Source organism: Nomascus leucogenys, chromosome 10 (genome assembly GCF_006542625.1).
Source record: "Nomascus leucogenys isolate Asia chromosome 10, Asia_NLE_v1, whole genome shotgun sequence".
Classification (NCBI taxonomy): domain Eukaryota; kingdom Metazoa; phylum Chordata; class Mammalia; order Primates; family Hylobatidae; genus Nomascus; species Nomascus leucogenys.
Genome location: NC_044390.1, coordinates 68,507,922 through 68,526,964, shown reverse-complemented (window position 1 = coordinate 68,526,964; position 19,043 = coordinate 68,507,922). Strand labels below are relative to the sequence as shown.

General features: G+C 40.0%; 1 protein-coding gene and 1 non-coding gene across 2 annotated transcripts; one reads left to right on the top strand and one right to left on the bottom strand.

The window, feature by feature from the left end:
- Window positions 1–280: 280 nt before the first annotated feature.
- Window positions 281–383, bottom strand: LOC115837101. The gene has a single exon (XR_004032140.1). It is a non-coding gene; the product is annotated as a U6 spliceosomal RNA (small nuclear RNA).
- Window positions 384–3,940: 3,557 nt separating this feature from the next.
- ARL1 (ADP ribosylation factor like GTPase 1) lies at window positions 3,941–18,566 on the top strand. The gene is made up of 6 exons (XM_003269912.4): window positions 3,941–4,119; window positions 5,798–5,935; window positions 8,829–8,910; window positions 10,579–10,690; window positions 15,137–15,315; window positions 16,045–18,566. Exons 1-6 carry the CDS (start codon window positions 4,116–4,118, stop codon window positions 16,073–16,075), a joined length of 546 nt encoding a protein of 181 aa, XP_003269960.1. The 5' UTR covers window positions 3,941–4,115; the 3' UTR covers window positions 16,076–18,566.
- Window positions 18,567–19,043: the final 477 nt, after the last annotated feature.

The following is a 19,043-nucleotide window of genomic DNA, read 5'->3' as shown; positions in this document are numbered from 1 at the left end:
AAAGATATGTATCTTTCCTACAGAGTAATGGCTGTCATTAGATAGAATCATAAAATATACAGGAAATGGCAGTTTTGTTATTTTATTTTCCAACACCTTATCATGACCTTTATGCATTTGTGTTCCTATAAAAGTAGGAACTTTGCTCTGGTCATAAATTGAGAGAAGCAGTGGTGGAGGTGGGATGTAATCACCAATAAAGATTAGCTAAGTTTCTCTTGGCTATGGCTTTGTTAATTATAAATTTGTCTCAACACTTTTATTCCTTTTTTAAATTTTTTAAAATACGGAACGCTTCAATTTGCATGTCATTCTTGTGCAGAGGCCATGCTAATCTTCCTTGTATTCTTCAATTTTAGTATATGTGCTGCTGAAACAAGCTCTCAGTACTTTTTTAAAAAACCTTGAGTATTATGTGTTGATAACTATCCTATTTCGTGTGTGTTGGCTCATTAAATCTCTTTATTCAATGTCTCAACACTTTATTTATCCATTTATTAGCGAAAAGATCTTGCTCTGTTGCCCTACCTAGATTGTAGTGGCTTGATCATAGCTCACAGCAGCCTCGAACTTCTGGGCTCAAGCGATCCTTCTGCCTTAGCCTCCTAAGTAGCCGGGACCACAGGTGTGTGTCACCAGGCCTGGCTAATGACAAAAATAATTTTCTTTTTGTAGATACGGGGTCCCATTATATTGCCCAGCTGGTCTTGAACTGCTGACTTCAATCTATCCTTCCGCTTCAATCCAAAGTGCTAGGATTACAGGCATGAACCATTGCTCTGGCCTTTGTTTTGTTTTCAATGCCTGTAGGGAATTAGGTCAGTTCTTTACTAACAAAGCAAAGCATTATATGGTCAAATTTTGAAAAATAAGATTTTTTTGATCAAAATGCCTAATGGGTCTTTTTTAGTCTTTATTACACCGTTATTTCCACAGTGACTTGTAATTAGGTGCTTAATATAGATTCTGAAAGGCTGTCAATACATTTAAATTTGTATATAGTATATCAGTTTACAAAGCATCACGATATATATCTCATTCATCTGGTTCAGAATATGTAGTTTGAATACAAAATTATATTACAGCACATTTTTCCTTTCAGTTCTATTTTATTTATTTTTTTGAGACGGAGTCTTGCTCTGCTGCCCAGGCTGGAGTGCAGTGGTGCAATCTCAGTTTACTGCAACCTTCGCCTCCTGGGTACAAGAGATTCTCCTGCCTCAGCCTCCCAAACAGCTGGGATTACAGGCACCTGCCACCACGCCCGGCTAATTTTTGCATTTTTAGTAGAGACGGGGTTTCACCATGTTGGCCGAGCTGGTCTTGAACTCCTGACCTCAGGTGATCCACCCACCTCAGCCTCCCAGAGGGCTGGGATTACAGGCATGAGTCACCGTGCCCAGCCTCAGTTCTCTCTTAAAGGGAATCTCTATTTTCAAGAATTACATACATCATACTCAAATACAAATCTGACATCGACGTTTAAGTTTGAAGTAGTAATGGCCAAGATCTTTCAAGTAGCAGCAAACTAATCTTGTTTAAGAGGAGGTATTATAGAATCATAAGCACAGAGGTCCAATAATTAGACCACACAGTGCTTACAAAGGATAGCCTTAGAAAGTTTCAGGTGTTTAGGTAAAGAGCCCTTCTCCCCTTCTCAAACCATGAACAAAAATAAAAATAAACAAAACTTTTCCTTGCAGGAAAATTTCCGTGAATCTGTGGTTTTGGGGGCAAGAGTGAGAGCAACAGGCAAAAACTAGTTCAGAACCTAGACAACTAGAGGGGTCTGCAAACAAATCAAAACCAAGATAGGCATGGTTGGTGAGCATGTAAATTGGTACAGCCATTATGGAAGGCAGTATGGCAGCTCCTCAAAAAATTAAAAATAGAACTACAGTATAAACCATATAGTATATACCATATATATCATACATGCGTATGTGCCATATATACAATATATACATATATACCATATATTCTGGGTATATATCCAAAGCAAATGAAATCAGTATCTCAAAGAGATATCTGCATCACCATGCTCATTGCAGCATTATTCATAACAGCCAACGTATGGAATCACCTAAGAGTGAACTGATGGATAAAGAAAATGTGAACTATATAAATGTGGTATATGTATGTATATTTATATATATAATGAATACTATGCAGCCTTTAAAAAGAAGAAAATCCTGTCATTTGTGACAACATGGGTGAACTTATGCTAAGGGAAATAAGCCAGGCACAGAAACACAAATACTTCATGATCCCACTTATATGTAGAGTCAAAAAAAATGGAACTCATAGAATTGGAGAGCAGAATAATGGCGGGATCTTGGCTCACTGCAACCTCTGCCTCCCAGGCTCAAGTGATCCTCCCATCTCAGCCTCTCAAGTAGCTGAGACTACATGTGCCACTGTGCCTGGCTAATTTTTTTATTTTTTTGTAGAGATGGGGTCTCACTATGTTGCCCAGGCTGGACTCCAACTCCTGGGCTCAAGGGATCTGCCCGCCTCGGCCTCCCAAAGTGCTGGGATTACAGGCCTGAGCCACGACACCTGGCCGACCTTAAATATTCTTAGCACAAAATAAACATATACACACACGCACACACGACTATGTGAGGTGATGGATATGTTAATTTAGTTTGATTGTGATAATCATTTCACAACATATACATCTGTGAAAACATCACATGGTACACTGTAAATATATACAATTTTTATTTAAAGCTAGAAAAATTGTTTGAAAATAAACCAAAAAGGCAGTCCATAAGCTTCTGTTGAATGGATGAAAATCTCTACTATAAATAAAAACATAATATGCAAAGGTGTTAATAAGATTTGGAAGAAAACCTGAGAGTATTAACAGTAGTCAGTACTGGGGATCACCGAGATACAGGGTATTAGGGATGGAAGGTTTACTTTTCTCTTTTTTTTTTTTGAGACGGGGTGTCGCTCTGTCGCCCACGCTGGAGTGCAGTGGCACGATCTCGACTCACTGCAACCTCTGCCTCCTGAGTTCAAGAGATTCTCCTGCCTCAGCCTCCTGAGTAGCTGGGACTACAGGCGCCCGCCACCACGCCTGGCTAATTTTCTGTATTTTTAGTAGAGACGGGGTTTCACCCTGTTAGCCAGGATGGTCTCGATCTCCTGACCTCGTGATCCGCCCGCCTCGGCCCCGCAAAGTGCTGGGATTACAGGCGTGAGCCACCGCGCCCGGCCTGAAGGTTTACTTTTCAACGGATCTTTGGGAAGTTTTAAAACATACATGCTCAACCTTTAAAAATTACTCTAGAGGAAATCCCTTCTCCACATCCCATAGGTGTGCTTCCTTCCTCCTCTCCACACACTTCACTATCAAAACCTACATTACTTCCAACAGTCGACCCTCGAGGGAATACGTCCCTGGTCTCCACGATCGGGACCAGCCAGTCCACACTGCCGACCCCTGAAAGGCGGTCTCAGCTGCTCGGTCAGCGAGAAAAAAGGCCGGCGAGGTCCTTGTCCTGCAGGCCACATCGAAGACAAAAAACTCCGGTTAGTGGCCTCAGGTGTAAGGCTGCTCCGCATTGGCAGCGCGGGACCATTCCTATTATTATTACGTAGTCTTGTTTCTTTCTGGGAGAAAGCACCTGGGAGAGTTGGGCTGGCCTCGCAAGGCGCTTCGGGACACGAGTCCTCTGTAACGCCGCAGCCTGCGCCAGCGTTCGACCCGGACGTCTCACTGAGGCCCGACTCGCATTTTTAGTTTGCAGATTCGCCACTTTTTGGTGTCAGAATTTAAAACAAAAATTCCAATTTCTCTATTTCAGAAGCTCTTTCTGTCCAGGAAAACCGAAGCAGGAGAGACTTCAGGTTTTTGAATTATTGGTCTCTTCTGGCGTCCACAGTATCTACATCCAGCGAGCGGGGACCGTGAGTCGAAAGCGACGACGCGGATGCTCAGGCCACCGTTCCCGGCGCGCAGCCGCAGCTGGCCCTCGCTCCCGCCCCCGCCTGGAGTCAGACGTGGAAGTTGCTGGCTGACTGCGCTTGCGAGGAAACCGTCTCGGAGCTGCAGCCGAAGGCCAAGGAGTCACTGAAGATCGGCGAGGGAAGACAGGGGGTTCATCATGGGTGAGGGGTTCGAGAAGGGCACCTGGGCGCACTCGAGGGGGCCGCGGCCGAGGACTGGGGTGCAGAGGAGGAGAGGGGCCGGCCAGGGAACCCTAGAGTAGCCAGCTCCTCAGGGGGCGGGTCGCGGAGGACTTGACTCACTTTGGATCTTCATCTGTAGGGGTGGATCCGGCCTCTCGCGTTCTCCTCCGCCCTCTCTCGTTTCTCCTTCATTCCCGCGGGGTCTGGGGACCCGGACAGCGCGGGTCTGCAGAGCCTGGGTTCGAGTTCTTTCCCCTTATCATGAAGTTTTTCCTCATTCCCAGTTCCACTTGCTGGGCAGAGTTGTTCTTGCGGAGGCTGGCAACCCGTCATTCGCAGGTTCGCTGAGGTCTTTTGGTGAAAGATGAGCTGCGGCCGCAGAGTGGAAGCTTAATTATTCTCTTTACCAGGGGCGCTGGGACGGCGTCAGTTTGAAAAATCCGAGAGCAGGTGTTGCTTATGTTGTTTTATGGCCAGTTTGGCATTTGTCTGCTAATCTGCTGTAGCGTTTCATGTAATAATACGGGTATTTCTAGTAGGTAAATGAAATTTTATTCTCAATTCTTGGCCCGCTGATTGAGGGAACTGCATTCTCACAAGCATCAGGTAACACCCTCGCCCCGCTAGAGCCCAAATGAGGGTGCACATTCTTTAACTCGTTTCCCACCCTCCAAATGAAGGTGCAGATTCTTTGGCTCGGTTAAATCCCTCCACACTTTTCTGGGAGCATACTTCTTGCTCCCAAGCATCGCAGGCGCTGTCCTGTCTTCCATAACCCCCTTCAGTTTTGTTCCGCCTCTCTTCTACCTGTAAATGGTAGAAAGGACTTTGTTAAGTCACACCCGTTCTGTTGAACTTTCCCAAGGTTCTCTAGCCCATGGTGGTGTTCATTTTTCAACTCGCAGCTCTTCGTTATGCCATGTCTTTGCCAAATAACAGTGTGGCATCACTTCTGATGTTAACTATTTTTTTTGTATGGTTAATGTAACTTGTTTTTAATCTTCTCTAATGGCTCTGGAGGGGAAAAGGACTGTGCTTTTGTACTACACAATTATGGTGTACAGGAAGCTTTCTGGGAATATTTTGTGATGTATTGGATAGAGCTTTATTATTTTTAAAAATGGATTTCTGTCAAAAATAGTTATTGTTTTCAGCTTCTTTCTCAATTTCTAGTTATTACTAGTTATATTACTAGTTATACTGCTTGGTGGAGAACTCTGATTGAAGTTGGTTATAGTGGTACTGCTGCTGTACAATACTTTTCCTGTGCGAGGATTATATTGTCCCACTATCCTCCTTACTGGTCCCTTGTTTTTTAGTGGTAATGAAGGGATCATGCTAAAATATTCCTATTCTGCTGATTAGAAAATGAGATTCCCAAAGGCTGCGGCCATATTTCTCTTATTATTTGGTTTATCTTCTGTGCCTGCATGACATAATATTTAGGACATAGTAACATAACTGATTACTTGTTTGATATTGAATAATATATTTCATTGGGAGGAAAAATATGCACCTACGCATCCAGGAAATTATAATATTTAATTTGGTATATAGCTCTCAAAGGACAAGGTTAGACGCTTTGTGTACCTAGTTCACAAAGTGACATTGTGTATGTTCACAAAGTGACATTGTTTTTTCTTATATTATTTTTTAGGTGGCTTTTTCTCAAGTATATTTTCCAGTCTGTTTGGAACTCGAGAAATGAGGATTTTAATTTTGGGATTAGATGGAGCAGGAAAAACCACAATTTTGTACAGATTACAAGTTGGAGAAGTTGTTACTACTATACCTAGTAAGTGTTGGTATGATGAACTAATTGTAGGGGCTTTCTGGTCTCCATCTAACATAACTATTTCTTTCTTTCTTTTTTTTTTGTCTTAGTAGAGATCAGGTATCACTATGTTGCCCAAGCTGGTCTTAGACTCTTGGCCTCAAGTGATCCTCCTGCCTTGGCCTCCCAAAGTGCTGGGATTGCAGGCATGAGCCACTATGCCAGGCCTATTTCTGAATAAATGAATTCATATGATAAAGTATTTGATAAAGTTTGTAAACTGCTAGTATGAACATAACATAGATAACACTTTTTCCATCAACTAAGAGGCAGCTTGGTGTAATTTAAGGACCGTTGTTCTGGTTTACGGCCGGGTTGGGCTGTTTATAGCTGTTTAAAAGTGGTTTTAAGTTACTAAATCTTACTGAGAGCCAGTATCTTTACTAATAAAATACATAAGATAACAAATACTCACTGGTTTTCAGGGGGAAATAAACAAAGTAGGTAAAAGTACCTTTTAAACCTGTGTAAAGAATTATATAAATGTTAAGTGATATTACATGTGAAGTGCCTTTTTTTCTGTATTTGTTACTATTTTAATTAAAATTAGTTTACCTTAGGTAATTCTATTGATTACTTTTAAAGATCTGAGTTGTAGAGACTGAGTGTTGAAGTAATTTGGTACCTTAAAAATATCAAGAGAAGGCCGGGCACAGTGGCTCACGCCTGTAATGGCAGCACTTTGGGAGGCCAAGGTGGGTGGATCACCTGAGGTCGAGAGTTCGAGACCAGACCGACCAACATGGAGAAACCCCATCTCTACTAAAAATACAAAATTAGCCAGGCGTGGTGGTGCATGCCTGTAATCCCAGCTACTCGGGAGGCTGAGGCAGGAGAATCGCTTGAACCCGGGAGGCAGAGGTTGTGGCGAGCCGAGATCACACCATTGCACTCCAGCCTGGGCAACAAGAACAAAACTCGGTCTCAAAATATATATGTGTATATATGTATATATTTATTAAGAGAAGAAATACCTCAATTTTAATCAATTATTACTGTCTTACAAAAATATTCTCCAACAGTCTTATTTGATTGTATGAGAATACTGTTGTTATTTATACTTTTTCATTTGTTGCCCTGAATTTACTTGGAGAAGAGTAATACATTTAAATTAAAGAGTTCATACAGTTTGCTCAAGATTTTTTAAATTATGCCTCTAACGTTAGTCTGTCACTCAGGGTATTTCTGTATTGTTACTGTTTAAATTTATGGTCTAAAACAAAAGAGGCTAGCCTCAAAGAAGAGCGTTTTGAACCCTGTAATGTCTGTTATTCCTTTTTGCTACCTTCAGTAAATTTTAGTTCCCTTAGTTTTTGCTTCTCAAAATGACCCATCTCTGGGCGTCTCCTGCAGTGTACAGAGCAGCACAGTGGATAGTTTCAAGTTTCAGTGAGTGCTGCTTTACACCACACTCTATTTTTGAGACAGTGTCTTGCTTTTTTGCCCAGGCTGGAGTGCAGTGGTGCAATCGTAGCTCACTGCAGCCTCTACCTCTACCTCCTGGGCTCAAGTGATCTTCCCACCTCAGCCTCCCAAAGTGTTGGGATTACAGGCATGAGCCACTGCACCCAGTCTACACCTTTCTCTTGTCTTGCACATATAAATGATGTTTTTTACTATTGGTGAACATTGTGATTACATTCCTACCTAATTCTAAGGGAGACATCATGAACTTGCATTTTAGTTTTTTGCTCAAATTTGTCATAGTATTGTTATTTTTTAATTGTAATAGGCATACTTGCCAAATACTCAAAGGTGTCACTTACCACTGCAGACTTAAATATAAAACAAAAGCTAATTGTCCAGTTATAGCTGGAAGTTATTTTTTATTTATTTATGTTTTTGAGACAGAGTCTCACTCTATTGCCCAGGCTGAAGTGCAGTGGCACGATCTCAGCTCACTGCAACCTGTGCCTCCCAGGTTCAAGCGATTCTCATGCGTCAGCCTCTAGACTAGCTGGGATTACAGGCATGTGCCACCACACCTGGCTACTTTTTGTATTTTTAGAAGAGATGGGGTTTCACAGTGTTGGCTAGGCTGGTCTCGAGCTTCTGACCTCAGGTGATCCACCCGCTTCGGCCTCCCAAAGTGCTGGGATTACAGGTGTGAGACACTGCACCCAGCCATGGAAGTTATTTTTTACCTATTTTTCACCTAAGAAGGATGGCAGAGAAAAGGGATGGGACACCTGCCCTTTGACCATCCAGCCATGACCTTATTACAAGTGAGTTCTTGAGGATGTCTGCAGATGGGCTGTGAGATTGAAAGCTGCAGCCATGGCTGTGTCCATGCTGAAGTTTAGGACTGAAGTTTAGCTTCTCTTCCTTTTGGTCTGTTTATTTTTTGCCAGCCAAAATTCTGCTTTTTATAGTACATCCACAACTGTACTTTATAAATACAGCTTTCGAACACTTTTAACTACTCTATTATGAGGGGAGTTTAATATAATAGGATTTCCATTGAGCTAAAAATTATACTTTCCTTTTTCTTTTTTTAATTCTTTTTTTAATTTATTTGAGCTAAAATTATACACTTTATTTGCAGAACTGCTGGCTTTTTAAAAATATCCTGAAGATGGTATTGATCTTGCTAGTTGATGTTTTGTGCACACACCTGCACATGTGTGGGGGAGCAGAGCATACTATTTCGTCTTAAATGGTATAAAATCTCAACCAATAATGTGATTCAACAATTACCATTTCTTTTTAACTCAAATCCTAAGACAAATTATATAAATATATTTTTTAAACTCTAATAACAGTTACCATTAATTGCTGTAACTCAATTAGACAGGATATTTTGAAGGTGGAATGTATTAGTCTACACATACCACTGATTTGATTTCTCTTCCAGCCATTGGATTTAATGTAGAGACGGTGACGTACAAAAACCTTAAATTCCAAGTCTGGGATTTAGGAGGACAGACAAGTATCAGGTATGGTACAAAGACCAGGTTATTTGGTAGTATTTGACATTTATTGGTTCTTTTAAGGGTTAACATCAGTAAACCTGAATATGTGTTCTATTGTAATTTAAATGGAGCCACCTAGTTTAAAATGAGGTAAAATTTGGAACTATTTCCTTAGAGCATCCATTGAGTTAAAACTTAAGGAAGCCCAGTTTTCCAGATACCTGTTTAATGAAAATGTTTTCATGAAAATCTCAAGACCTTATTACTTCAGCTATTCTCAACTAGAAAGGACCCTCCATGTAGTTCTTGTCAGTCTCTCCTCTCTGAAACACATTGTTTTGGAATTCATTAAAGTACCTTGCAGGCATCCCATTTAGGGCTAATATAAAAATAAATGCCATTGGCTAGGCGTGGTGGCTCATGCCTGTAATCCCAGCACTTTGGGAGGCTGAGGTGGGCAGATCATCAGGTCAGGAGTTGGAGACCAGCCTGACCAACATGTTGAAACCTCGTCTCTACTAAAAATACAAAAATTAGCTGGGCATGGTGGTGTGTGCCTGTAATTCCAGCTACCTGGGAGGCTGAGGCAGGAGAATTGCTTGTACCGTGACTTGGCAGCCGGAGGTTGCAGTGAGCTGAGATCACACCACTGCACTCCAGCCTGGGCTACAGAGTGAGACTCTGTCTCAAAAAAAAAAAAAATGAATAAATAAAAAATAAATGCCTTCTGCAGTTCAGGTCTTCTGCTTAGCATTTTGGGCTTGACATGGCAACAGCGAATGTTTGGTGACCATCAGTAGTTGCTCACGATAGTACCATCTTAAAAGATTAGTAATGTATTCTCCAAACATTCTGACTTCTTTTGACTCATTTCTTGAATCACGTTTCTTTTTTTTAAATTGTGCAGCCTCCCAAGCCAGAGTAGGCTTTTTGAATCACTTTTGAGTTTATTTATAATTTTAGCCATTTCTACTGCTTGATGTCAGTGATTACTTTCATGACTGTTAAATAAAATCACATTTAAAAAGTTTATTTCTCTTAAGGGGTGCCTAGTTAAAGGTTTGTTTAAGAAGATGTAATGAACAGGTCTGTGTACAACTTTTCTATCAGTATATTTAGTGATTTCATAGATTATAAGTAAATTTTGTCAGCCTGAAGTCTGAATTCATTTTGAAACTCCCTGGTCCTGTGATTCAATGTTTATCAACATTCTTTTTCTTTTCTTTTTTTTGAGACGGAGTTTCACTCTTGTTGCCCAGGCTGGAGTGCAATGGCACCAGCGGCTCACTGGAACCGCTGCCTTCCTGGTTGAAGTGATTTTCCTGCCTCAGCCTCCCGAGTAGCTGGGATTACAGGCACTTGCCACCATGTCCAGCTAATTTTGTATTTTTAGTGGAGACAGGGTTTCTCCATGTTGGTCAGGCTAGTCTCGAACTCCTGACCTCAGATGATCTGCCCGCTTCAGCCTCCCAAAATGCTGGGATTACAGGTGTGAGCCACCGTGCCCAGCCAATGTTTATCAACATTCTTTTGACTCCATCACATCTGAGGGATATGGTACATATATCCACCAGAAACAGTAAATCATTAAGGCATTAATTCTAACGTGTGTGGGACAGAATTGGCAATTGATATGTCAGTTGCGTCTTTAAAACAATAACAATATGTTCTCCCCTTTTGAATTTTCTCTAGGCCATACTGGAGATGTTACTATTCAAACACAGATGCAGTCATTTATGTAGTAGACAGTTGTGACCGAGACCGAATTGGCATTTCCAAATCAGAGTTAGTTGCCATGTTGGAGGTAAGAAAACGTAACCACTTTAAAATGTGGGGAAGTCATTTACATTTGCTTACTATTTCCGGTACATATTATTACATTGAAGAATAATTAAAAAGAATGCAGGGGTTGTTCCCTCCATCCTTTTAATATTATTTTCTTTTATGCAAATTGTTTTCTATTCCAAAAATACAGTTGAGGAGAGGGTTGGAGACAAAACAACAACAAAAACTATCCTTGTAACTTCCTCTTCCTTTAAGCCAGATTGCTTGATTTTCCAGGAGGTTCAGAGCTCACTTAAACAAAAGCATCTATTCTAAGTCACTTCTTTGATGTGACTTTTAAAATATGTCTTTTTATTTTTAGCTGTTTTAGAAGGATTCAAGTTCAGGGAAATATATATTTCTGGGTTACTGGGGGCCTCACGTTTATCGTTTTTTACCCTTCCCAGTGTTTACAGTGCTTTAGCTACACAGACCTTCTTTCTGTTCTTTGGACACAAGCTTGCACACCTGGCTTAGGGCCTTTTGTACTTGCTGATCCTTCTGCTTGGAATACTATTCTCCAGCATCTTTGCATGGCTGCCTTCCTTCCCACATCTCTTCCCCAGAAGTCTCATTTATTCTCTAATCCTTTACCCTTCTTTATTCTTTATACCAATATTGTTTCTTTTTTTTTCTTTTTCTTTTTCTTTTTTTTTTTTGTAGAGATGGGGTCTAGCTATGTTGCCCAGGCTGGTCCCAAACTCCTGTCCTCAGGTGATCCTCCTGCCTCGGCCTCCTGGTGTTGGGATTACAGGTGTGAGCCATTGCACCCCACTTACTGTTTTTTTACATTATTTTCAAATGTATTTGTTGGCTGGGCGTGGTGGCTCACGCCTGTAATCCCAGCACTTTGGGAGGCCAAGGCGGGCAGGTCACCAGAGATCATCAGGAGTTTGAGACCAGCCTGTCCAACATGGTGAAATCTCATCTCTACTAAAAGTACAAGAAAATTAGCCGGGCATGGTGGTGTGTGCCTGTAATCCCAGCTACTCGGGAGGCTGAGGCAGGAGAGTCGCTTGAACCCGGGAGGCGGAGGTTGCAGTGAGCCGAGATCGTGCCCCTGCACTACAGCCTGGGTGACAGAGTGAGACTCCGTCTCAAAAAATAAAAATTAAAAAAATATATATTTGTTTACTTCTGTATCTCTCCCTCTAAAATGTAAGTTCTTTGAGTTTACCCTGATAGGTGGAACAATGTATAGCACTTAATTAAGAATTCAATACATCTTATTCACTGAAGTTAATAAGATCATGTATTGGCTAACTGATCAAATTCAAAGGATGAATTAAATAATCCGTTTTTAAAAAATGAAAAAATAATCAAATGTACTATGATAATAAAATTGCCCTTGCTCTGGAAAATTAGATGGATAAGTTTCTTTCTCTTGTCAAAAACTGGATTCTGAATTGTTTAAGCAAGGGATGTTTAAATATAAGTTCTAGGCCAGTTGATACCTAGGTAAAAGCATCCTCAGATGAGGGGACTATGGACTTTTGATTTTTTTTTTTTTTTCAGACAGAGTCTTGCTCTGTCACCCAGGCTAGAGGGCAGTGGCGTGATCACTCACTGCAATTTTCGCCTCCCAGGTTCAAGTGATTCTTCTGTTTCAGCTTTCTGAGTAGCTGGGACTATAGGCTTCTGCCACCACACCCGGCTAATTTTTGTATTTGTAGCAGAGACAGGGTTTCACCATGTTGGCCAGGCTGGTCTCAAACTCCTGACCTCAGCAGTTTGCCCGCCTCCTGATCTGCCCGCCTTGGCCTCGCGAAGTACTGGGATTACAGGCATGAGCCACCGCGCTCAGCCCAGGACTTTTGATTCCTTGAACTACTGACTTCTTAATGGCTTCCAAGTTATAAATTGCAGACTTAATAGTTTTAAACATTTGGTTAATTTTTTTTTTTTTACATCATAGCATTATATTTATTATAAGAGCTTCTTAGACCAAATTTAAATGTAAGGATAAGGTTTAATTGCCTTGGGTATAATGGGTTTTTTAAAGAACAGCTTTATTTAGGTATAATTCACATGATATAATGTATTTCTATCATATAAAGTATTGCTTAAAAGGAATGGATTATTGACTTCAGTTTACAATTCTTGAGTTGTGCAGGATTGTTGTTACTTGCATTGTTAGGATTTCACTTATAAAGTCTTACAGAGAAAGAAGTAAAAGTTGGATTCTTTCTTTAGGAAGTCACTTTTAATTCATCAATAAATACCATGTTATGTTAAGTATGGGCCAAGTACGAGTCAGGACTGTTATTGTTAAAACATACAGACACAGGCCAGGTGTGGTGGCTCATGCCTGTAATCCCAGCACTTTGGGAGGCCGAGGCAGGCGGATCACTTCAGGTCAGGAGTTTGAGACCAGCCTGGCCACCCATATCTATTAAAAATACAAAAATTAGCCGGGTGTAGTGGCGCATGCCTGTAATCCCAGCTACATGGGAGGCTGAGGCAGGAGAATCACTTGAACCCAGGAGGCGGAGGTTGCAGTGAGCTGAGATCATGCTACTGCACTCCAACCTGAGTGATAGAGTGAGACTCCATCTCAAAACAAACAAACAAAAAATATAGACACAAAAGCAGTTTAGGTTTCAACTTTTTTTTTTTTTTTTTTGAGACGGAGTTGCCCAGGCTGGAGTGCAGTGGCGCAATCTCAGCTCACTGCAGCCTCCGCCTCCCGGATTCAAGCAATTCTCCTGCCTCAGCCTCCTGAGTAGCTGGTATTGCAAGCACACACCACCACACCCGGCTAATTTTTGTAATTTTAGTAGAGACGGGGTTTCACCATGTTGGTCAGGCTGGTCTTGAACTCCTTACCTGGTGATCCACCCACCTCAGCCTCCCAAAGTGCTGGGATTACAGATGTGAGCCACCGTGCCTGGCCTTTCAACTTTCTTATACACAAAACTGAATTCTAAATGGGTAAATAATTAAATGTAAAAAATGAAAATTATAAGAACATATAAGAAATTCAAAAGATGAGATTTAATTATATTAATGTAAACAAAACTCCCCCAAAGCTCAGATATGGCAAATATAAACAAGATTATAATAAGAAACCAGGCCTAACCAGAAACCAATGACTAAGGATTAGTGATCTTAATCATAGCAAGATCTTTTGCAAAATGAGCAAAAGGCAATTCATAGGGGAAAAACATTGCTAATAACATTTGCATTTGTTTTTAAAGAGACAGGGTCAGCAGGGCGCGGTGGCTTATGCCTGTAATCCCAGCACTTTGGGAGGCCGAGGCGGGTGGATCACGAGGTCAGGAGTTCGAGAGCAGCCTGACCAACATGGTGAAACCTCATCTCTACTAAAAATACAAAAATTAGCTGGGCGTGGCGGCGGGCACCTGTAGTCCCAGCTACTCAGGAGGCTGAGGCAGGAGAATCACTTGAACCCGGGATGCGGAGGCTGCAGTGAACCAAGATTGCCCCACTGCAACTCCAGCCTGGGCAACAGAGTGAGACACTGTCTTAAAAAAAGGAAAAAGAAGATAGGGTCTCCCTCTGTCCCCTAGGCTGGAGTGCAGTGGCACAACAAAAGCTTATTATAACCTTGAGCTCCTCTCTCTGCTTCCTTGTTTTTTAAAAAATTTTTTGTAGAGACCCCTCTGTTCCTCAGGCTGGTCTCAAACTCCTGGACTTAAGCAATCCTCCTGCCTCAGCCCATTTGCATTTCGAATACCCTACTAATATATAATGAGATGCTATGTTTGGAAAAGTAAATAATTCCCAACTCTACAAAGGCTGCATTGAAGATGAAGACTTTTATACACTGTTGGTAGGGTAACCTTTCTGGAAAGCTGTTCATGCATGTATTCAGTTTATCAAAGCCTGAAAAAAACTGTTCATACTTTGACTCCATTTTTAGAATATTGTGTTAAGGAAACAGACTCAAACAGAAATTTTTGTATAAAGACCCTGCCACTTGGGTTTATCCAATAGTTTAGTGGAAAGACTCTAATAAGAGTCTAATACTAGAAAATAGTTAACACAGTTTATGGTGCATGCATCCATAGTGTAGAGCATATTTAGCCATTTTTTTATTTTGAAAAAGTTGTTATAGTTTGGAGAAACATGATTTTAATTTTTAAGCAGGGTGTGGAACTATATATAACTGTGATCTTAAGTGTGTAAATGTATTTACTAAATAAACTCTTAAGTATCTGCAAAACAAAGTACTAGTAGAAAACACCCAAAATGTTAACAGTGATCATATTTGGGAGGTAGGATTATGGGTGAAACTTCCTTTCTTTATACTTCTCTGTATAATTCCTATATAATTTCATAATGTATAATGAATATAATATATTAATAATTATAAAATACACTTTTAAAGTGTATTTTTGGACATTTTCTAAACTCGAGAGAGCACATTAGTTAAAAGAAATTAAATATTTTCAATTTCATTTAGGAAGAAGAGCTGAGAAAAGCCATTTTAGTGGTGTTTGCAAATAAACAGGACATGGAACAGGCCATGACTTCCTCAGAGATGGCAAATTCACTTGGGTTACCTGCCTTGAAGGACCGAAAATGGCAAATATTCAAAACGTCAGCAACCAAAGGCACCGGCCTTGATGAGGCAATGGAATGGCAAGTATCATGTTTCCAGAAGCCATCTGTGCATTTGTGTGTGCTTGCAGCTATGCACGTCCACGTGTAATTTTTCTCCAGTGTTGAGGATGAAACTTTGATTTACTTAACAGCTTATTTCATAAGTTCCTCCAGCGTTTTCTCCCACTGGTCTTCAGGTGCATCTGTCTTCTTCTCAACCACACTTACCTGATTACAGTTACTTACATAAGCAAATTCTTTGCCAATTTTTAGCCTTTTCCCTGCCTCACCTCACCCTCCAATTCCTTATCCTTCAGGAATTAGCTTAAGGCTCTCTTCTGAAGAGCTTTTCCTAATGTATCTGTATTCCTACTGCCTAATCACTCAAAGTTAGATGCCCTTGTCACAGATTAGTGACATAGTACTTGTTTTGCTGTCTTGTAATTGTTTGATTTGTTCATCTACTCATTAGATAATCACCTCCTTGAGGATTGAGACTAGTTTCACCTCTGAGTCATCCATATGTAGCCCAGAAGTAGTAGTAGCCTGGAAAATAGATATTTGGTCTTTTTTGAATTTTTCATTCAAATCATAGACAAATTCAAAGCTTAAAGGAACCTTATGGATATCTAGTACATAACCTCATCTGTGTTAGCTGTCATCATTTTAAGTACTTTGGAATCCACCTCCAATACAAAGTTTATTATAGATGATCATGCTTTATACCTGAAAATTAATTTTATGAAACAGTTCATTTTCTCTTTACAGGTTAGTTGAAACATTAAAAAGCAGACAGTAATTCAGTCCATTCTTCTCCCCTGAAATGAAGACTACATCACCTCTCTCCCTTTGGAAACAGTCAAGTGTACTTCACACTACTACATGTTAAAACTATATGATTATTGGCATATACTGACTGACTGCAATGTTTGTAGTAAATAGGGAAAATAAGTATTTAGTTGGAGGGATAATTCAATCAAATCACCTGAATGTTCTATGTAATGTAAAATATTCTTTTCTTGCTTTCTTGTGTTAAGGTATATATTCTATTTGTATGGAATTCTTACTCAAATACAGTTCTATTAAAGAGTGTACTCCTATTGGATGAAAAAAACCTATTTTTGAATAGTAGTTGCAGCTTGTTTGTATAAATACTAAAAAATATCTTAACAGATTTTTTCCCCTTAAAATGAATTATCTTTCCAAAGATTAGATCAGTATGAGAGTAGGTGAGGAACATAGTTTGTATAATATAATCTTTATTTGCTAACCTGACCACTTTTTATTAAGCTGTTTTGTTTAAAAGCTTTTGGATATAGGCATGAATATTATTTTGATGGTTAACTTCATTGACTTATCTGTAATTGTCATTTTATAGTACTTTATAGTTGTCAAAAAAAAATCTTACATATATTGATCTAGTTGATCGGTACAGGAAGCTTGTGAAGTAGGTAGGACAGGTTATGATGTCTTCACTGTATGGACATGGACCCAGTGTTCTAATAGGTTGGCTTTCCCAAAGTCACCTGCTAGCTGGTAAGGTAGGAATAGGGCTCAAAGTAAAACTTTTGGTTCAGAAGCTTGACTCATAAACTATATTATATATTCCCCAAAATGTCAGTATTGACAACACAGTCTAACTCTTAAATAAAATTATGCTAATTAGTTACATTCAAAATAATGTCTATAAACTTATTTGTCTATACTAGTAGAAGTGATCAGTGACATACTATAAATAATCCTAAATGGTTATATTTGATGGAATTCATAACACTTTAAAGAGAAAATTTCACATTAAAGGAAGGTTTAAAAATCTATTTTCAGATTATAAAAGGTGTCTTTACTGGTTTTCATTCCTTTACATGTAATTGGACATGTAAACTTGTTAAAAATCAAAATCTTACTGATTGTACAGGGAGAAATTAAGCATTCTGTTTTAAAAATTAGGCTTATTGCTAGACTGTACGTTTAAAAACAATTCATGTTCAAAGGAGCTTTTCAAATTACCCAGTCCGCCACAGAATCAGCTAATGTGACAGAAGTAAATATAGTGCTTCATAATTGCTAAAAACAGGGTGAATTTCTTTCACTTAAGTTGGAAAACCAGCCTTTAAGAAATTAGGTGCTGGTAATGAGAGCTTAATACCATGGTTCCCCGCAGGTCTCAGAAACATTAATAGTTCCTTTCTTGGCCCTTACTGTCCTTCCAATGTTGGCCTCTGGCCTCTTCCCCTCACATTTATGTTCATTCTCCGGGCTTGTATTCATTCTCTGCTGCTTTCTCCCTTCACCCGCGGGACTCTCACCCTTCTTGCTCATTCTCCAGCACCCATTCCTACTTTAGTCTCTTTGAAATCTTTTTTGGAGATTTTCCTTCAGCTACAAGTGTTCCAGTACAACAATATTACTCCTGAGGGGCAAAGACTTTTTCATATTTATGTCCCTAGTATCTGGTATGGCGCCTGGCATATGGCATTTCAGAATATGTTCATAGTTGAAATAGTAGGATAGATATTTGTCATCTTGACAAGTAGCCCTTTGCAATTTATACTTGAGTTCACTTCTGGTCAATGGCACATGGCTGGAAAATGCAGAAAACAAGTTCACTTACAGCCTGAGGTTTGTAAAGTTTGTACAGCTGCCTCGCAGCAGTTCAGGAAAACTGCAAAAAAGGGAAGTAAGGTCCTGTCAGGCAGACCTGGCATGTAGCTGCAGGCCATCTTGAATCCTAGGGCATGAAGTTGCCCCAAAGTTCAGCACTTGGTTAAGCCTGATCCCTCTGGTTTATCACAAAGAATAGGATGGGATAAAGAAAGTGGACACTTAAATAAGCTATAAATTATATGGTCCTTGTCTAGCAGGAGACAACTGCACAGGTATGCTACCAGTGTTTGGATATTGATATATACATGGCAAATCTGAATATTGTTTTATGAGAGGCTTGGCAATGGGAAAAACACCAAACTTGAAATCAGAACATAGGTGCAAATGGCCACTCTAGTAGTTTCTTTTCTGTAAGATGGGACCTGGACAAATGATACTAAATGTTTCTTTCTGACATTCTATTTTATAACTGGCCTATGGTTGTGTTGTCTTGCATAAAAAAAAAAAATTTGAGAGTGGTAGAATTACTTCTGTTATCTGAAATACCTGAGATGCACTTTAAACTGTTGAAATGTAAGCTCTGAGGGCGGGGACCGTATCTTATTTACTGTTAGTATCCCTTGCATCTAATGTGGTGCACCGGCACACAGTAGGCACTCAATAAATATTTATTGATTAAAAACAAAGACGTCTTCAATATCCCAGATATATTTGTCCTTTCTGATCTTTGCCTTAGTATTTTTTTTTATTTTTAAAAATTTTATGAAAGCAATACATGCATTTACTTTAAGTCACTTAGAATTAATTAAAATCAGTTTTCTAAGATGGCCCCCTTTTCATACATTACAAAGCCCTTAGAAGGGTGAGAACTCCCGTTTGAGATACACACTACATCAAAGCACAGATGCTGAAGTGAATGAACATTTGATTCCTATGCCACATGCTGTCATATTCTAAGCCCATAATTAAATTATAAAGCATGGACTTTTTTTTTTTTTTTTGAGATGGAGTCTCACTGTCACCCAGGCTGGAGTGCAGTGGCATGATCTCGGCTCACTGTAACCTCTGCCTCCCAGGTGCAAGCGATTCTCCTGGCTCAGCCTCCTGAGTAGCTGGGACTACAGGTGCCACGCCACCACGCCCGGCTAATTTTTGTATTTTTA

Coding starts and splice junctions, on each gene's coding strand:
- ARL1 (XM_003269912.4), top strand. Junction 5,936..8,828: donor AGTTGTTACTACTATACCTA/GTAAGTGTTGGT, acceptor TTTCTCTTCCAG/CCATTGGATTTAATGTAGAG. Junction 10,691..15,136: donor AGTTAGTTGCCATGTTGGAG/GTAAGAAAACGT, acceptor AATTTCATTTAG/GAAGAAGAGCTGAGAAAAGC.